The sequence below is a fragment of the Hemiscyllium ocellatum genome, chromosome 43 (genome assembly GCF_020745735.1).
Source record: "Hemiscyllium ocellatum isolate sHemOce1 chromosome 43, sHemOce1.pat.X.cur, whole genome shotgun sequence".
Taxonomy (NCBI): domain Eukaryota; kingdom Metazoa; phylum Chordata; class Chondrichthyes; order Orectolobiformes; family Hemiscylliidae; genus Hemiscyllium; species Hemiscyllium ocellatum.
In genome coordinates this window covers 27,371,444-27,388,346 of record NC_083443.1, presented here as the reverse complement: position 1 = coordinate 27,388,346, position 16,903 = coordinate 27,371,444, and the positions used below count along the sequence as shown (strand labels likewise).

At 45.7% G+C, this 16,903-nt stretch overlaps 1 protein-coding gene across 3 annotated transcripts in view; it reads left to right on the top strand.

The window, feature by feature from the left end:
• Nucleotides 1-16,903, top strand: part of zswim8 (zinc finger, SWIM-type containing 8) — a 183,809-nt gene that overhangs the window by 73,278 nt on the left and 93,628 nt on the right. For all 3 annotated transcript variants that reach the window (XM_060854349.1, XM_060854348.1, XM_060854351.1), the window contains exon 5: nucleotides 16,389-16,561. In XM_060854349.1, the coding sequence (XP_060710332.1) occupies nucleotides 16,389-16,561 (173 nt within the window). The remainder of the gene's footprint in view (nucleotides 1-16,388; nucleotides 16,562-16,903) is intronic.

Below are 16,903 nucleotides of genomic sequence, written 5' to 3'. Positions count from 1 at the left end.
GGGGGTGGCCTCACATGTGTAATTGCAAAAAGACATTGTTGTACCTGTACTCGAACATCTCCCTCTGAGGCCAACATACAGTTTGCCTTCTTTACTTCCCGCTGCACCTGCATGAGACACCCAGATCTCGTTTATCAGCATTGGGCCATAGAGATGGACAGCACGGAAACGGACCTTTCAGTCTAACTCGTCCATGCCGACCAGATATTCCAACTCAATCTAGTCCCACCTGCCAGCACCCGGCCCATATCCCCCTCTAAACCCTTCTTATTCGTAAAACCGTCCAGGTGCCTTTTAAATTTTGTAATTGTATTAGCCTCCACCACTTCCTCTGGCAGCTCGTTCCATACACGTACCACCCTCTGCATGAAAAAAGTTGCCTCTTAGGTCTCTTTTATATCTTTCCTGTCTCACCCTAAACCTATGCCCTCTCGTTCTGGACTCCCTGACCCCAGGGAAAAGACTTTGTCTATTTATTCTATCCATGTCCCTCAATTTTATAAACCTCTATAAGGTCACCCCATCAGCCTCCGACACTGCAGGGAAAACAGCCCCAGCTTATTCAGCCTCTCCCAATAGCTCAAACTCTCCAACCCTGGCAACATCCTTGTAAATCTTTTCTGAACCCTTTCAAGTTTCACAATATTTTTCCGATAGGAAGGTGACCAGAATTGCATGCAATATTCCAAAAGTAGCTTAACCAATGTCCTGTACAGCCGCAACATGATCTCCCATACTCAATACTCTGACCAATAAAGGAAAGCATGCTAAACGCCGCCTTCATTATCCTATCTACCCGTGACTCACTTTCAAGGAGATATGAACCTGCACTCCAAAGTCTCTTTGTTCAGCAACACCCCCTAGGACCCTACCATAAGTCCTGCTAAGATTTGCTTTTCCAAAATGCAGCACCTCACGTATATCCAAAATAAAACTTCATCTGCCACTTCTCAGCCCATTGGCCCATCTGACCAAGATCCCATTGTATTCTGAGGTAACCTTCTTCGCTGTCCACTACACTTCTAATTTTGGTGTCATCTGCAAACTTACTAACTATACTGTTCTATCGAGAACGCATATGGTTGTATGTAACTTAGCTTTAACTTTAACTCGAAGTGTCTGACTTATAGTAGGGTACAAGTTAATGAGAATGAAATGGAATGTGCAAAGTTTTCCTAAATTTCCCTTTGGATAATTTTGTGTCCCCTTTCTAGGATGTTTGGATTTTTGTTCAACAGCAACAGATTACAAGGTTGTTTCAGACTCGGTCCAAGATGCATAGCGATGTCTAGAAGGACAGCGAGGCAGAGAAAGGATTCTGGAACTGGAAATATAGGTTGCTGAAAACACAGTCAAGCAACTAGGTACAGGTTGTACACCACATCCAGGGTTGGAGTAGTGCAGAGATCTTGGAGGACTATATAGCTGGGGTCAGGACAATAGATTAGCGATCAGGGTTGCAAGGGTAAGAAGGAATTGGAAACTGAGGATGACAATTTGAAAGTGGGGGTGGGTGCCAGACTGGGAGGCAATGCAGGCCTGTTGGACTAACCCACAAGAACCATCTCCCAACTTAGAGACTCCTACCCACGTGGTCTGACTGAGATTATGTCCTTGGCATGCGGCACGTTGTAAGTGGAAAATAATTGAGCCATTCAGTTTAATAACATTAATTTTAGAGAGTAACTGAGCTGGTTATGATGGAAAATCGAAAGTGCAATATTTCTAAATTTAGCAGCAATTAATTTTTCCTTCAAGTGCTTGCAAATGATGTCTGCAAATCCCCAGTTTGGTCCACAACTTCTGGAATCTTGAATTGTTTTCAGACCGGTCTGGTTTCCTCAAACATTAAGGCTGTTGAAAATAATGGCCTGTCGAAATAATTTTGCATTTGAGGGAGTCAAAAAAAAAATAGAGTCAATAGTTCTGGGGAAAAGGCAGGAAAGTGGGGTTGAGGGTTATCAGATTAGCCATGATACCATAGAGTCCTAGAGGTTTACAGCATGGCACAGGGCCCTTTGGCCTAACCTACCCATGCTGCCAAGATTTCACTACTTAATCTCGTCTCATTTGCTTGTGTTTGGTCCATAACCCTCTATACCTACCCCGTCCATGTACCTGTCTGAATGTTTCTTCAATCATAATAGAGTCATGGAGATGTACAGCACGGAAACAGATCCTTCGGCCCAACCCGTCCATACCGACCAGATATCCCAACCCAATCTAGTCCCACCTGCCAGCACCCGGCCCATATCCCTCCAATCCCTTCCTATTCATATACCCATCCAGTTGCCTTTTCACTGTTGCAATTGTACCAGCCTCCACCACTTCCTCTGGCAGCTCATTCTATGTGTGAAAAAGGTTGCCCCTGAGGTCTCTTTTATATCTTTCCCCTCTCAACCTGAACCTATGCCCCCTAGTTCTGGATTCCCCAACCCCAGGGAAAAGACTTTGTCGATTTACCCTATCCATGCCCCTCATAATTTTGTAAACCGCTATAAGGCCACCCCTCAGCCTCTGAGGCTCCAGGGAAAACAGCCCCAGCCTGTTCAGCCTCTCCTTATAGTTCAAATCCTCCAACCCTGGCAACATCCTTGTAAATCTTTTCTGAACGCTTTCAAGTTTCACAACATCCTTCCGATAGGAAGGAGACCAGAATTGCACGCAGTTGTCTCGCCTCCATCACTATCTCTGGCAACCTGTTCCAGACACTTACCACCCTCTGTGTGAAAGAAATTGCCCCTCTGGACCCTATTATATCTCTCTCCTCTCACCTTAAACCTATGCCCTCTAGTTTTAGACTCCAGTACCATGGGGAAAAGCTGTCGGCTATCTGATTTTACCTGTGCTCCTCATGATTTTGTATATCTCCATAAGGTCACCCCTCAGGCTGCTACGCACCAGTGAAAAATGTCCCAGCCTATCCAGCCTCTCCCTGTAACTCAAGATTTCCAGCCCAGGTAGCATCATAGTAAATCTTTTCTGCACTCTTTCTAGTTTAGTAATATCCTTTCTATAGTAGGGTGACCAGAACTACACACAGTACTCCCAATATGGCACACTCATTCAATGTGTGATGGGCTGAATGGCCTATTTCTGTTCCGATGCCTTAAGGTCACATTGAGGCAGTTTTTACATTATGGTTTTATGTTCTAAGCAATCAAATCAAGTTAAGAAACGTTCATTGTCACACTGTATGTGATTGAAGACTTGCTTCAAGCAAAGCTCTGCCACTTTAAAAACTTTATCCCGTGTATCAAGGAATGATGTTGGATAGTCAAAGGTGTTTTAATATAATGCTAGCTTACAAATGAAATAAAGGTTCTCGCACCTCGGGGAGCAGTTCACTGGCCTTTGAGTAGGTGTAGCAGACATTTACCAGAATAATAGAAGCGCGCTATTACAAATGCTGGAGAAACTCAGCGGGCCTGGCAGCATGCGTGCAGAGAGAAACAGAGTTCACGTTTCAGGCAGGGTGAACCGAGGAGAGGTGGAAATGTGATGGGGTAATTAGCAGCTGGATTGGAGCGTTGGGGGGTAAGCAAGTGGAAAGAAGATAAGAGAGAAGTGGAGGCAGAGGAATCATTGTGTGAGGGAACCAAAGACAGAAAAGGGGTTGGTGCAAAGCATTGGTTCTGAGTAAATACTAAACTCAGGAGAAAGGCCAGCTCCGACTGAAAACTAAAGCATGACAATAAGATCCTGAGGGATGGGGAAGGGTGTTTGTGGGGTGCTGGTAAATACTATTAAAATGAAGGACCCCCCAGTGTCATGGCCAGAATAATACCTTGACCCCAAGGCTTAAATTGTAAGGAAAGATTATGCAAGTCAAAGTTGTGTTTCCTGGGATTTATAAAATTAAGGAGTGAATTAGTTTTAGAGATGTGCAGCACAAAAACAGACCTGTTAGTCCAACTTGTCCATGCTGACCAGATATCGTAAATTAATCTCGTCCCATTTGCCAGCACTTGGCCCATTATCATTCTAAATCCTTCCCATTCATATACTTGTCCAGATGCCTTTTAAATGTTGCAATTGTATTAACCTCCACTACTTTCTCTGGCAGCTTGTTCCATACACGCACCACCTTCTGCATGAAAAAGTTGCCCCTTAGGTCTCAATAATATCTTTTCCCTCTCACCCTAAATCTACGCCCTCTAGTTCTGGACTCCCCTATCCTTGAGAAAGACCTTGTCTATTTATCTGATTCATGTTCCTCATGACTTTATAAACCTCGATAAGGTCACCCCTCAGCCTCCAACACTCCAGGAAAACTAGCCCCAGCCTATTCAGAGTCTCCCTGGATCTCAAAGCCATCAAACGCTTGCAAATCCTTGTAAATTTTTTCTAAACCATTTCAAGTTTATAGACATCTCTCCTTTGGCAGGGAGACCAGAATTAAACACAGTATTCCAAAAGTGACTTAACTGATGTCATGTACAGCGCAACGTGACATCCCATCTCCTAAACTCAATGCACTGACCAATAAAAGCAAGCATACCACACGTCGCTGTCTTCACCTGTCTACCTGCGACTCCATCTTCAAGGAACTATGAACCTGCACTCCAAGGTCTCCCTGTTCAGCAACACTCCCTAGGACCTTACCATTCAGTGTATAAGTGCTGCCCTGATTTGCCTTTCCAAAATGCAGCACCTCACATTTATCTAAATTAAACTCCAACTGCTACTCCTCAAAACATTGGCCCGCCTGGTCAAGATCCATTCGTACACTGAAGTAACCTTCTTCACTGACCACTACATCTCCAATTTTGATGTTATCTGCAAACTTACTAACCATACCTCCCTAAATTCACATCCAAGTCATTTATATTTATTCTTTGATGTCACAAGGAATTAAAGGCTACGGGGAGAATGTGGGTAAGTGGAGTTGAAATGCCCATCAGCCATGATTGAATGGTGGAGTGGACTCGATGGACTGAATGGCCTTACTTCCACTTCTATGTCTTATGGCCTTATATAAATGACAAAAAGCAGTGGTCCCAGCACCGATCTTAGCGGCACACCACTGGTCACAGGCCTCCAATCCGAAAAAAAGCCCTTTACCACCACCCTCTGTCTCCTACCTTCAAGCCAATTTAGTATCTAATTGACTAGCTCCCCCTGGATTCCATGTGACTTTAACCTTATTAACCAGTCTACCATGTGGAACTTTATCGAACGTCTTGCTGAAGTCTGTATGGACAATGTCTGCTTTCATCAGTCCTCTGTGTCACTTCTTCAAAAAACTCAACCAAGTTTGTGAGACACTATTTCTCATGTTTAAAGCCATGTTTACCATCAGTCCTTGCCTTTTCAAAAACATGTAAATCTTGTCCCTCAGCAACCCCACCAACAACGTACCCATCATCGACATCAGGCTCACCGGTGTCTAGTTCCCTGGCTTTTCTTTACCACCTTTCTTAAATAATGACACCACATTAGCCACCTTCCAGTCTTCTGGTACCTTGCGTGTGGCTATTGATGAAATTTATCGAAGGTTTCAAGGGGAACTGAGCGGATTGATAGAAACTATTTTTTGCTGGCCGTGGAGTTGTGGGCTATGGGATTTAATCTAAATGTTAGAGTCATACAGCTCAGGGATGAAATTAGGAAATGTGTGAACACACGCAGGTTGACGGAAGCTTAAAACACATTCTTAAACTGACAATTCATACAGAGCAATTATAAATCTTACATTTGAAAAGGAAAGGTTCTTGTCAACTAACTTTGAAAGATTATTGACTAAAGGCGAGTGCATGGAGTTAAATTGACAATCAACCAAAGCGGTTTGCTCCATTGACGTCTCTCTCAATGTTATAAATCCACAGAATAATCAGCATCTTATGCTGCCTCGATGATAGTTTTTGTTGTGTAATTCAGTGCACGATATTTCAGCAAAGGGTGATCGGTTATTATTTCCTCATTGACTGCCCTGCCCATTGACTGTTTAGGGAGGCTCAGGAGTCAGTTAACTCAGTTGGCTGGTTGCCTGGTTTGTGATGCAGAATGATGCCAACAGTGTGGGTTCAATTCCCACACCGGCTGCGGTTACCATGAAGGGTCCCACCTTCTCGACCTCTTGCCTTAACTGAGGCGTAGTGACCCTCAGGTTAAATTCACTCCCAGGCGTGTCTCTGTAATGACAGAGCAGCCCTATAGTCCTCTGGGACTCTGGTGACATGAGCTTATTTTTTAAATAAAGAGGCTGCTTACTATATCTACTTTCAGCTTCATAAACCATCATTCTGACGTATCTCTACACAGGTCAGAAAATCTCTGTCTTCCCAACACCACTTTTAATTTGACTTTCTGTTCTATATTTAGCACTAATATCTTTTAAATGCATGATCTCTTGATTTGTTTGTGGTAAACTACTACGCTCTTAGTCAGAAGGAAATATAAAATAAGCCACAACTGCGATAGTGGGAATGTTACTGGGTGAATAATTCAAAATCTGACTGATTTTTCAAAAGCTATAGTTCAAATCCCGCAATTGAAATTCGAGAATTTGAGTTGAATTAAACAATGAAGACAAGTCTGTCAACAGAAAGTTGGTGTCACTGAATGTGACTGTGAGTGGATTGTCACAGATTGGTTCATCAATGCCTTTATTTTTAAGGGAGGGAGCTGCTTTCTCTGGTGTAGAACTGGAACCAAATAATGGGATGACAACAGCAGTTCGAGCAGCATCTGAGGAGCAGGAGAATCGACATTTCAGGCATAAACCCTTCATCAGGAAACGTCGATTCTCCTGCTCCTCAGATGCTGCCTGACCTGCTGTGCTTTTCCAGCACCACACTCTCTCGACTCTGATCTCCAGCATCTGCAGTCCGCACTTTGTCCTCGTGGGATGCTACTCCACTGACAACATCCAGGGGCTCTCCAATGTCCAGAACTTGAGCAAGCCTCATGAGTACTGTGGCTGCAGGAGTAGGTCAGAGGCTGGGAATCCGGACTTCTGTCTGGGGACCTCCACCCTCCTTTGCAAGGCAGGAGTCTGGAGTGTGATTGGATATTCTCGAGCACGAGGACAGCTCCAACAGCACTCTAGAAACTTCAAACCATGCAGGGTCAGCTCCATTGACATCTCACGCAGCACCTGTTAAACATTCCCGACATGGATAGTACTCCTGACTTTGAACCAACACATCGTTGGTTTAAGTCCCACTCCCTGTGAAGATGTGAGCATGATATAGCTGGATGCTGGCAGGTGGGACTGGATTGGGTTGGGATATCTGGTCGGCATGGACAGGTTGGACTGAAGGGTCTGTTTCCATGCTGTACATCTCTATGCCTATAACCCAGATTTGAGTGCAGCACTACTGAAAAGATGCTGCATTGCTGGAGGTGTTGTCTTGAAGGTGAAAGGTCTGTGCTCTTGGCTTGATGGAGAAGCTGCTGTGGTGCTATTTCAAGGAAGAGGAGTTGATGACTAGATTAACTCTGGTGCGGCCTCATCTGGAGTATTGTGTGCAGTTTTGGTCACCATACTATAGGAAGGATGTGGAGGCATTGGAATGGGTGCAGAGGAGGTTTACCAGGATGTTGCCTGGCATGGTAGGAAGATCGTATGAGGAAAGGCTGAGGCACTTGGGGCTGTTCTCATTGGAGAAAAGAAGGTTTAGGGGAGATTTGATAGAGGTGTACAAGATGATTAGGGGTTTAGATAGGGTTGACAGTGAGAACCTTTTTCCGCGTATAGAGTCAGCTGTTACTAGGGGACACAGCTTTAAATTAAGGGGGGGTTGGTATAGGACAGATGTTAGGGGTAGATTTACTCAGCGGGTTGTGAGTTCGTGGAATGCACTGCCAGTAGCAGTGGTGGACTCTCCCTCTTTATGGTCATTCAAGCGGGCATTGGATAAGCATATGGAGGTTATTGGGTTAGTGTAGGTTAGGTAGCCTTCGGTCGGTGCAACGTCGAGGGCCGAAGGGCCTGTACTACGCTGTATTTTTCTATGTTCTATTAGATTCCCTACAGTGTGGAAACAGGCCCAACCAGTCCACACTGACCCTCTGAAGAGTAACCCACCTAGACCCTCTTCCCTCTGACTAATGCACCTATCAATTGAGCATGACCAATTCACCTGACCTGCACATCTTTGTGACTGTGGGAGGAAACCCATGCAGACGGGGAGAATGTGCAGAGAATGTGCAAACTCCACATAGATAGTCAGCCTACGCTGGAATTGAACCTGGGACACTGGTGCTGTGAGGCAGCAGTGCTAACCACTGAGCCACCGTGCCACCCCTTTTAAAGTAAGAAACTAGAACAGTTCTTGCTGGTCAATATCCACTCCTCAATGGGCATCACAAAAACCGACTATCTGCTCATTAGCATATTACTGGTTGCTGTGTGCATACTGATATTTCGCTTCTGAACTCTTTTTAAAAGTACAGCAAACATTGTTTTAACTGGCACCTTAATCGGCTGGCACTCTGGATAAACCGGCAGAATTTATGTATCTCCAACACCGCGATCTACTGCGATGTCCCAAGTTATTTATGCTGTAAATAAAACATAACAATGATGCGTATACCCCATGCATTATGTAGCTGTTTCTTACTGTGAGTTTTGACATTGATTTTTAAGGAGGTGTGAGGATGCTGTGACATAGATTTTCTTTGAAGGATGTTGACGTCTCGATGGTCAGGGTTTATTGCAGTTCTGCGTACCTCTTGATTGCCGAAATATTGATCAGCCAGCACAATATTGATCAATATTCTGGATAATCAAGAGGTACTTCAGGGGGGCAGCACGGTGGCTCAGTGGTTAGCACTGCTATCTCACAGTGCCAGGAACCCAGGTTCGATTCCACCGGCACTGATGGGACCAGGAGTGGGCTGGCTGATCAATATTTCGGATAATCAAGAGGTACGCAGGATTGCAGTAAACCCCCGACCATCAAACCATCAACCTCCTTCAAAGAAATCCGCTTCCTCTCACCTTGGGTGACTGTGGAGTTTGCACATTCTCTCCATGTCTTCGAGGTTTCCTCCCTTAGTGAAAGGGCATGCAGGTTAGCTGAGTTGGCCATGCTAAATTGCCCATAGTGTTCAGGGACGTGTAGGGTAGGTGCATTAGATTAGATAAGATTACTTACAGCGTGGAAACAGGCCCTTCAGCCCAACAAGTCCACACTGATCCGCCGAAGTGCAACCCACCCATACCCCTACGTTTACCCCTTACCTAACACTGACACGCACATTTTTGGACTGTGGGAGGAAACCGGAGCACCTGGAGGAAACCCACGCAGACGCGGGGAGAACGTCCACACAGTCAGTCGCCTGAGGCAGGAATTGAACCCGGATCTCTGGTGCTGTGAGACAGCAGTGCTAACCACTGTGCCACCGTGCCGCCCACAAATTAGTCAGGGGTAAATATCGGATAATAGAGTAGGGGAATGAGTCTGAGTGGGTTACTCTTTGGAGGTAAAAACAATGACTGTAGGTGCTGGAAACCAGATTCTGGATCAGTGGTGCTGGAAGAGCACAGCAGTTCGGGCAGCATCCAAAGTGCAGCAAAATCTTTGGAGGGTCAATGTGAACTTGTTGAGCCGAAGGGCCTGTTTCGACACTGTTGGGATTCTGTGATTCACTCGTTTTCTGGTTGCACAGCAGAGGTCGAGACTTGGTATGCAGAGGGGCTGTGAACATCAGCTCAGTCTTACTTTATGGTTTACAAATCAATAATACACTCCACTGATCCCATTACACATACTTCATCCCACAGTAGCCCATTTGAATACAACTGTGCAACACGCATATCTCCCACATTGTACATTGTTAGGTTGCAGTGAGAAATTGTATTTGCAATGCTGAAGTGTGGACTGGCGAAAGAATGTCAGCCTAGCTTAAATCTGAACATTGTTACAGGCTTCATAAAAATGCGATAAACCTCCTCCAGGACATCGTTGTCGCTAGTTTCTTAGAATAAAGAGCTACAGTGTAGAGACAACATTCTGCCAAAATCTGTGCCCTCACCTCCATCTATGGCCCCAAAGGATCCTTCCACATCCGACAGAAATTTACCTGTACTTTGTCAGAACATCATCTCCTGTGTTCATTGCACCCGGTATGGTCTCCTCCTACACCTGGAGACAGGATGCCAACTTGCGGATGGTTTCAGGGAACATCTCTGGGGCACCTGCACCGACCAACCCCACCACCCTGTGGCTAAACGCTTCAATTCGCCCTCCCACTCCACCGAGGACACATAGGTCCTGGGCCGACTCCATCACCAAACCCTAACCACCCGATGCCTGGAGGAAGGACACCTCTTCTTGTGTCTTGGGACCGTCCAGCCTCATGGGATCAATATGAATTTCACCAGTTTCCCCATTTCCCCTCCCCCACCTTATCCCAGTCCCAACCTCCCAACTCATCACAGTCCTCTTGAACGGTCCTAGCTGTCCATCTTCCTTCCCATCTATCCACCCCACCCTCTTCTCCGACCTATCAACTCCTCTCCCACCTCCAGCTCCCTATTGCATTCCCAGCTAACTTCCCTGCAGTCCCAATCCCCCTCCCATTTATCTCTCATCCCTCTTGGCCCACAAGCCTCATTCCTGATGAAGGGCTTATGCCTGAAACATCGATTCTCCTGCTCCTCAGATGCTGCCTGACACGCTATACTTTTCCAGCACCACGCTCTTTGACTCTCATCTCCAGCATCTGCAGCCCTCACTTTCTCCAAAATATCAGGGCACAATGGGGCCTTAAGTGTGAAGTTGAATTGTTACAGATGATCCTTTTGCCTTGCAATCCAGAACTGGTGTGTGAAGAATTTTGTATTAAGCTGAAGAATCTATCTTGAAACAGTGGACAATTATATGGGTTGGGTTGAGGAAGGAGGCGAGGTGGCCTAATGGTATTATCGCTGGACTATTAATCCCGGGACCCAGATAATGTTCTGGGGACCCGGTTATGAATCCTGCTATGGCAGATGGTGGAATTTGAATAGAAATCTGAAATTAGCAGCCTAATGATGATCATAAAACTATTGCGAATATTGGAAGAATCCATCTGGTTCACTAATGCTCTTTAAGGAAGGAAACTGCCATCCTTACCCGGTCTGGCCTACATGTGACTCCAGACCCACAGCAATGTGGTAACTCTTAACTGCCCTCTGGGGATGGTTCATTAATGCTGGTTTAGCCACTGATGCCCTCATCCCATGAATGAATTCAAAAAAAGTAACCAGGTAATACTGAGGCGTAAATTTGACTAAGATCTGCAATTCCTGAAGAACGTAACTGATTTAAATTTTTCACCTTTTCTGTTCAGAGTTTAAAGTGAATGAGTTTGGACTGATAAGATACAGAATATGCATGCCTGAAAATAGCAAAGGGGTTGTCATGTAATCCTCTCCACCTGTTTTATTGTTCCTGCTCAGTTCCAATCCCAGTGTGGTCTTTGTCTACCATAGCGTGGCAAGCTTCTTGGCATGTGCCGTCTACTTCTCCAGCTCTTGTACACTGGTCAAGTCCATTGTCTTTCCATCTGCTTCACTCTCCCTCCCAGCTCCCTGAACAGACCCACCGTCAGCAGCAGAGGTTTCATCTCCATTGCAGTTCAACCCTACAATCTGGACGTTTTGTGTCATCATTGATGTTGATTAGCTAGTATTGTTTTCCGGGGATGATGGACAGTGTCTTAAGATGCAGTGGGTGGTGGCCTCTAAGCCAGAAACACCAGGCTACAGTCCCACCCCAGGACTTGCTGGTCACATAAGTGCATTTAGAACAAGGCCAAACAGGCTAAGTTACTGGCCTGCAAATCCTACTAATGCAGGCAGTAAGAAAAGGAGTGATTGCTGGTCAGTCCTGGTCAATATAATGGAAACAAAGTACAAGCCTTTACCATCACAATTGATAGTTCCAGACCACAGCACTTACTGAAAGTGGGCAGCACGGTGGCTCAGTGGTTAGCACTGCTGCCTCTCAGCACCAGGGTTCCAGGTTCAATTCCAGCTTCTGGCAACTGTCTGTGTGGAGTTTGCACATTCTCCCTGTATCTGTGTGGGTTTCCTCCCACAGTCCAAAGATGTGCAGGTCGGTGAATTGCCCATGCTAAATTGCCCATAGTGTTAGGTGCATTAGACAGGGAAATGGGTCTAGTTGGGTTACTGTTCGGAGGGTCGGTGTGGACTTGTTGGGCCGAAGGGCCTGTTTCCACACTGTAGGGAATCTAATCTAAATGTGCAGAAGCATCAGGCAGTGAAAATGGCAGACTATATGTTGGCCTTCGCATATAGTTGGAGTACATGAACGAAGATGTCTTGCTGCAGTTATACTGGACATTGGTGAGGCCATACTGCGGTATGCTGGGTAGTTTTGGTCTCCTGACCTGAGGAAGAATGATCTTGCGATCAAAGGATGGGTTTGCAGGACTGATTTGTGAGAAGATATTGAGTCAGCTTGGATTGTATTCGCTAGAGTTTAGAAGAATGCTGGAGGTAAATCCTAGAATCCCATAAAAGTTCTAATAGCACTAGACAGGATAGATGCAGAAAAGATGGTCAACATTTCCTGATGAAGGGCTTTTGCCCGAAACGTCGACTCTCTTGCTCCTCTGGTACTGCCTGACCTGCTGTGCTTTTCCAGCACCATACACTCGGCTCGATAAACTCCAGCATCTGCAGTCCTCGGTTTCGCCACAGGGAAGATGTTCCCAATGGTCGGGGAGTCCAGACCGAGGGTCATTGTTTAAGGATAAAGGGTAAACCTTTTCAGATTGAGTTTAGGGTGTTATGGTCGCTCAGTGATTAGCACAGGACCTGGGTTTGATTCCACCCTCGGGTGACTGTGTGGAGTTTGCACATTCTCCCCGTTGTCTGCGTAGGTTTCCTCCGGGTGCTCTGGTTTCCTCCCACAGTCTAAAGATGTGCAGGTTAGGTGGGTTGGCCATGCTAAATTGCCCACAGTGCCCAGGGATGCATAGGCTAATTGAGTTAGCCATTGGGGACGCAAGGTAGTGGAATGGGTCTGGGTGGCATGATCTTCGGAGGGTTGGTGTGGACTTGATGAGCTGAATGGCCTGCTTCCACTCTGTGGGGATTCTATGTATGGATTCGTAGACTCTGTGAAATTTCTTCACCCAGAGAGTGGTGAGCCTGTGGAGTTCACTACCACAGAACATGAGGCAAAAATGTTGTGTTTTCAAGGAGGTGGGCACAGCTCTTTTGGCTCGAGGGGTCAAGGGTTATTGGGGGAGGGCGGGGTGAGGGTATTGTGCTGGATGGTCAACCATGATCGTATTGAATAGCAGGGCAGGCTCAAGGGGCTGAATGGCCTGCTCCTCCTGTGTTTTTCTGGAAGCCACGTGTGTGTTATTGCAGCAACACACGGAGGGCCGAGGAATGGGTGGCGGGGGTATTCGGCTGAGTGGCCGTCATTCGGCGGGCATGGCGTTTGATCCCAGTTCCTGCTGAAGGTGGTTTCACGACCTTAATCCTGGTCCTGCCCGAGCGGTGGGGGGGTGTGGTGGTGGTGATGGTGCTGTTGACCTGACCATCCTCGGGGTGGAGGGAACCAGGTGGTATCCTAGCTCAGCTATCCAGTGAAATGATCCTCCCAGGGCTGAGGTTGTGTGTGTGCCCTCTGTCATTCTGTGACCAGCCTGTGATCCTGCCAGTGCTCTCTGTTTTAATCCCATTTCTCCAGGACCCTGTCGTTGTACTGAATGCAGTGCAATCTTGTTTCCTTGGAATTCGATCTTGGGATATAATGGTCTGGAAGCAGAGCGTGCAAAATATGCACTGGCACATATTTGTCTACAACATAACAGACGGGAGCTTAATGCTCCCAAAGGATCTGAAATTAGACTTGAAGGCAAAGAGTTTCAAGTGGCCTTTTCTCCTGTAGTCATCAGTTTGTGCAGCCCATAGCACTGGGTCAGAGCTCATGATTTAATATTAAATGCCACTACCTACCAAGAGTCATCAAATCACATTAATCTTTGATATAAATGGAAAGCTTAGCCTTGAAATACTTTGTCTGACTCCAGTTAATTTCCTTGAGCACTTTGTAAATCATTTTGGCATCAGATTGAAAATCGAAGCTGCACCTGAATTTGACACAAAGGAGACTGCCCGGAGTCCAGTTTATCGTTGTGCTCCCTCTCACTTTAAAGTTGTGTTAACATTGTCTGTTTTGTATGAGAAATCCGATGGACACCAACTCCTATTGCCTCAACTCTCGGTGCCAGGGACTCTGACCAATAATTACCCTGAGTGGCAAATAGTTCACCTGCTCTTCCTAGACACAACCATTTTGTTTTGCTGTTGTACAACCATATGGCATTGAAAGAATCCATTTAGGCCATTGTAAGCTCTTTGAAAGGATTATTCAATTGGTCCCATCCCCTTGCTCTTCTGCTGTTTGCCCTGTAGATTTTCCATTTTAAATTTTTATCCAACTTCTTCCAAACATATTATTAACCAGCTTCCTCTGTCCTTTTGATGAATGCATTTCAGACTCCCAAACCAAATCTCATTCCCCTGCAATGCCTCTGGGTCATTTCGTTAATTTTCTTCACTCTGTCCTCTCTGGTTACATGGCACTCTGCTACTGGGATCGAATTCTATTTGTTTGATCATTTTTGTTTGAAGGCCTCTGTTTAATTTCCTCCTCCTTTTCCTGCTTGAAGACAATTAGCCTCTGTTTTTCTAATTCCTCCAGATAATGGTCTCTGATCCCTGGTACGATTCTAGTAAATCTCCTCTGTACCCTTTACGAGAGGTTGCTGCCCTTCCTGAGATGTGGTGTTCTGAATTGACCTCAGAGTTCTGCTTTTAGGAGCCTGGGTGGCCGACACCCCTCCTTCCTTTACAACTCCTCCATGCCAGCCAGGCCAAACTGAACCGATTCCATTTGCCTACATTTGGCCCATATCCCTCTAAACGTTTCCTATCCATGTACCTGTTTAAATGTTGCAATTGTAATTGCCTCTGCCACTTCCCCTGGCCGCTCGTTTCATGTACACATCACTCTCTGTATGAAATTATTGCCCCTCGGGTCCTTTTTTTAAATTTTCCCCTCTCACCTTAAACTTAAGTCTACTAATTACAGACTCCCCTATCCTGAGGAAAAGACCTTGGCTATTCACCTTATCCATGTCCCTTATGATTTTATAAACCTCTAGCTCCTATGCTGCAGCCTACCCAGCCCTCTCCTTATAACTCAAATCCTCCAGACTCAGTCATACCCTTGTGAATCGTTTTTTCACCCCTTTCAGATGCGGGCTGAAGGGCCTGTTTCCTGCTGTACACCTCGATGGGTTGGGGAGTCCAGAACTAGAGGTTTAGGGTGAGAAGGGAAAAATTTAAAGGGCATCTCAGGGGCAACTTTTCCATACAGAGGGTGGTGTGTGTATGGAATGAGCTGCAGAGGAAGTTGTGGAGGCTGGTACAATTACAACATTTAAAAGGCATCAGGATGGGTATATGTATAGGAAGGGTTTAGAAGGATATGGGCCATATGCTGGCAAATGGGACTAGATTAATTTAGGATACTTGGTCGTAATGGATGAATGTTTCCGTGCTGTATATTTCTATGACTCTGTGGACGCAGGGGGTGTATATGCTGTTTAACGACCTTGAGAATTTTTTTACCCTCTCTGAAAGAGCTTAAATTGTGTATGTACGCATCTTCCAGATGGGGCCCATGCAGAAAGAAAAAATGGCTCATCGATCACTCAATCAATCTTTCAGAAAATTTGAGTTTTTCCAATCCCTGTCGGCTTTTCATAAATGATGTATATTTGAAACGCAGTGTTGAAAATTTTCCAATGCCTCAATACTCTAATGTAGCTGCAGTTTAGCATCATGTGCCACTTTGTAGCATCGAAGAGTTCTTTTTAAGTGCTACTAAGAATGTAATTAAATACCTACATGAACAGATTAGATTAGTTTACTTAGTGTGGAAACAGGCCCTTCAGCCCAACGAGTCCACACCAACCCGTCGAAGCGCAACCCACCCATACCCCAACATAACACTATGGGCAAATTAGCATGGCCAATTCACCTGACCCGCACATCTTTGGACTGTGGGAAACCCACGCAGACACGGGGAGAACGTGCAAACTCCACACAGTCAGTCGCCTGAGTCGGGAATTGAACCCGGGTCTCAGGCGCTGTGAGGCAGCAGTACTAACCACTGTGCCACCGTGCCGCCCACGATAATCAGTGATTCATCGGTGATCATTCAGATAAAGTAGTGCTGCAAAGTTATATTACTCCAGTAGGATCAGTCCTTTAGTGTGTGGTACATGCATTAAAATCCTACATAATCTTGTAAACAAAGTTTTGTGTGGTGTGTGTGTGTGTGTGTGTGTGTGTATTATTGCATGAGTACTGATCAAGTCTCACTCCCCTTCCCCAAAAACAGGATTTCATTTGAGTGCGACCGTGGTTCCTCCGCAGACTGCTCAAGCTAAAGGGGCGTTCAACGTGGCTGTGATGTTTGACCGATGTCGGATAACCTCATGTAGCTGTACCTGTGGAGCTGGGGCGAAATGGTGTGCTCACGTGGTCGCGCTCTGTCTCTTCAGAATACACAACGTGAGTATGGTGGAAATTTTGATGTTTGCTTCACTGGTTTAAGTCTGGATAGAAGCGGGGGATGTTTCGGCAAATTGCATTTCCCGCTGGTGCAAGCGAGTCAGGATTTTGAAGGAATGATGGCTTTCTCTTCAACCAATGAACACAGGTTGGAAATTCTGTCAGAAGTTTTCAAGAAGCAGTTGAGTTGTCCCCTGCCTTGCCCTGCTGTAAGAACCCGAAATAACAATTTTCTTGTGTTCAGATCCACAAGCAGACCCTTTTTATCATAACTCTGTGATATTCTTTATCGTAGAGGGCTGTCTAGGCTAGGTTGTTAGTATGTTAAAAGCTGCAGATTTG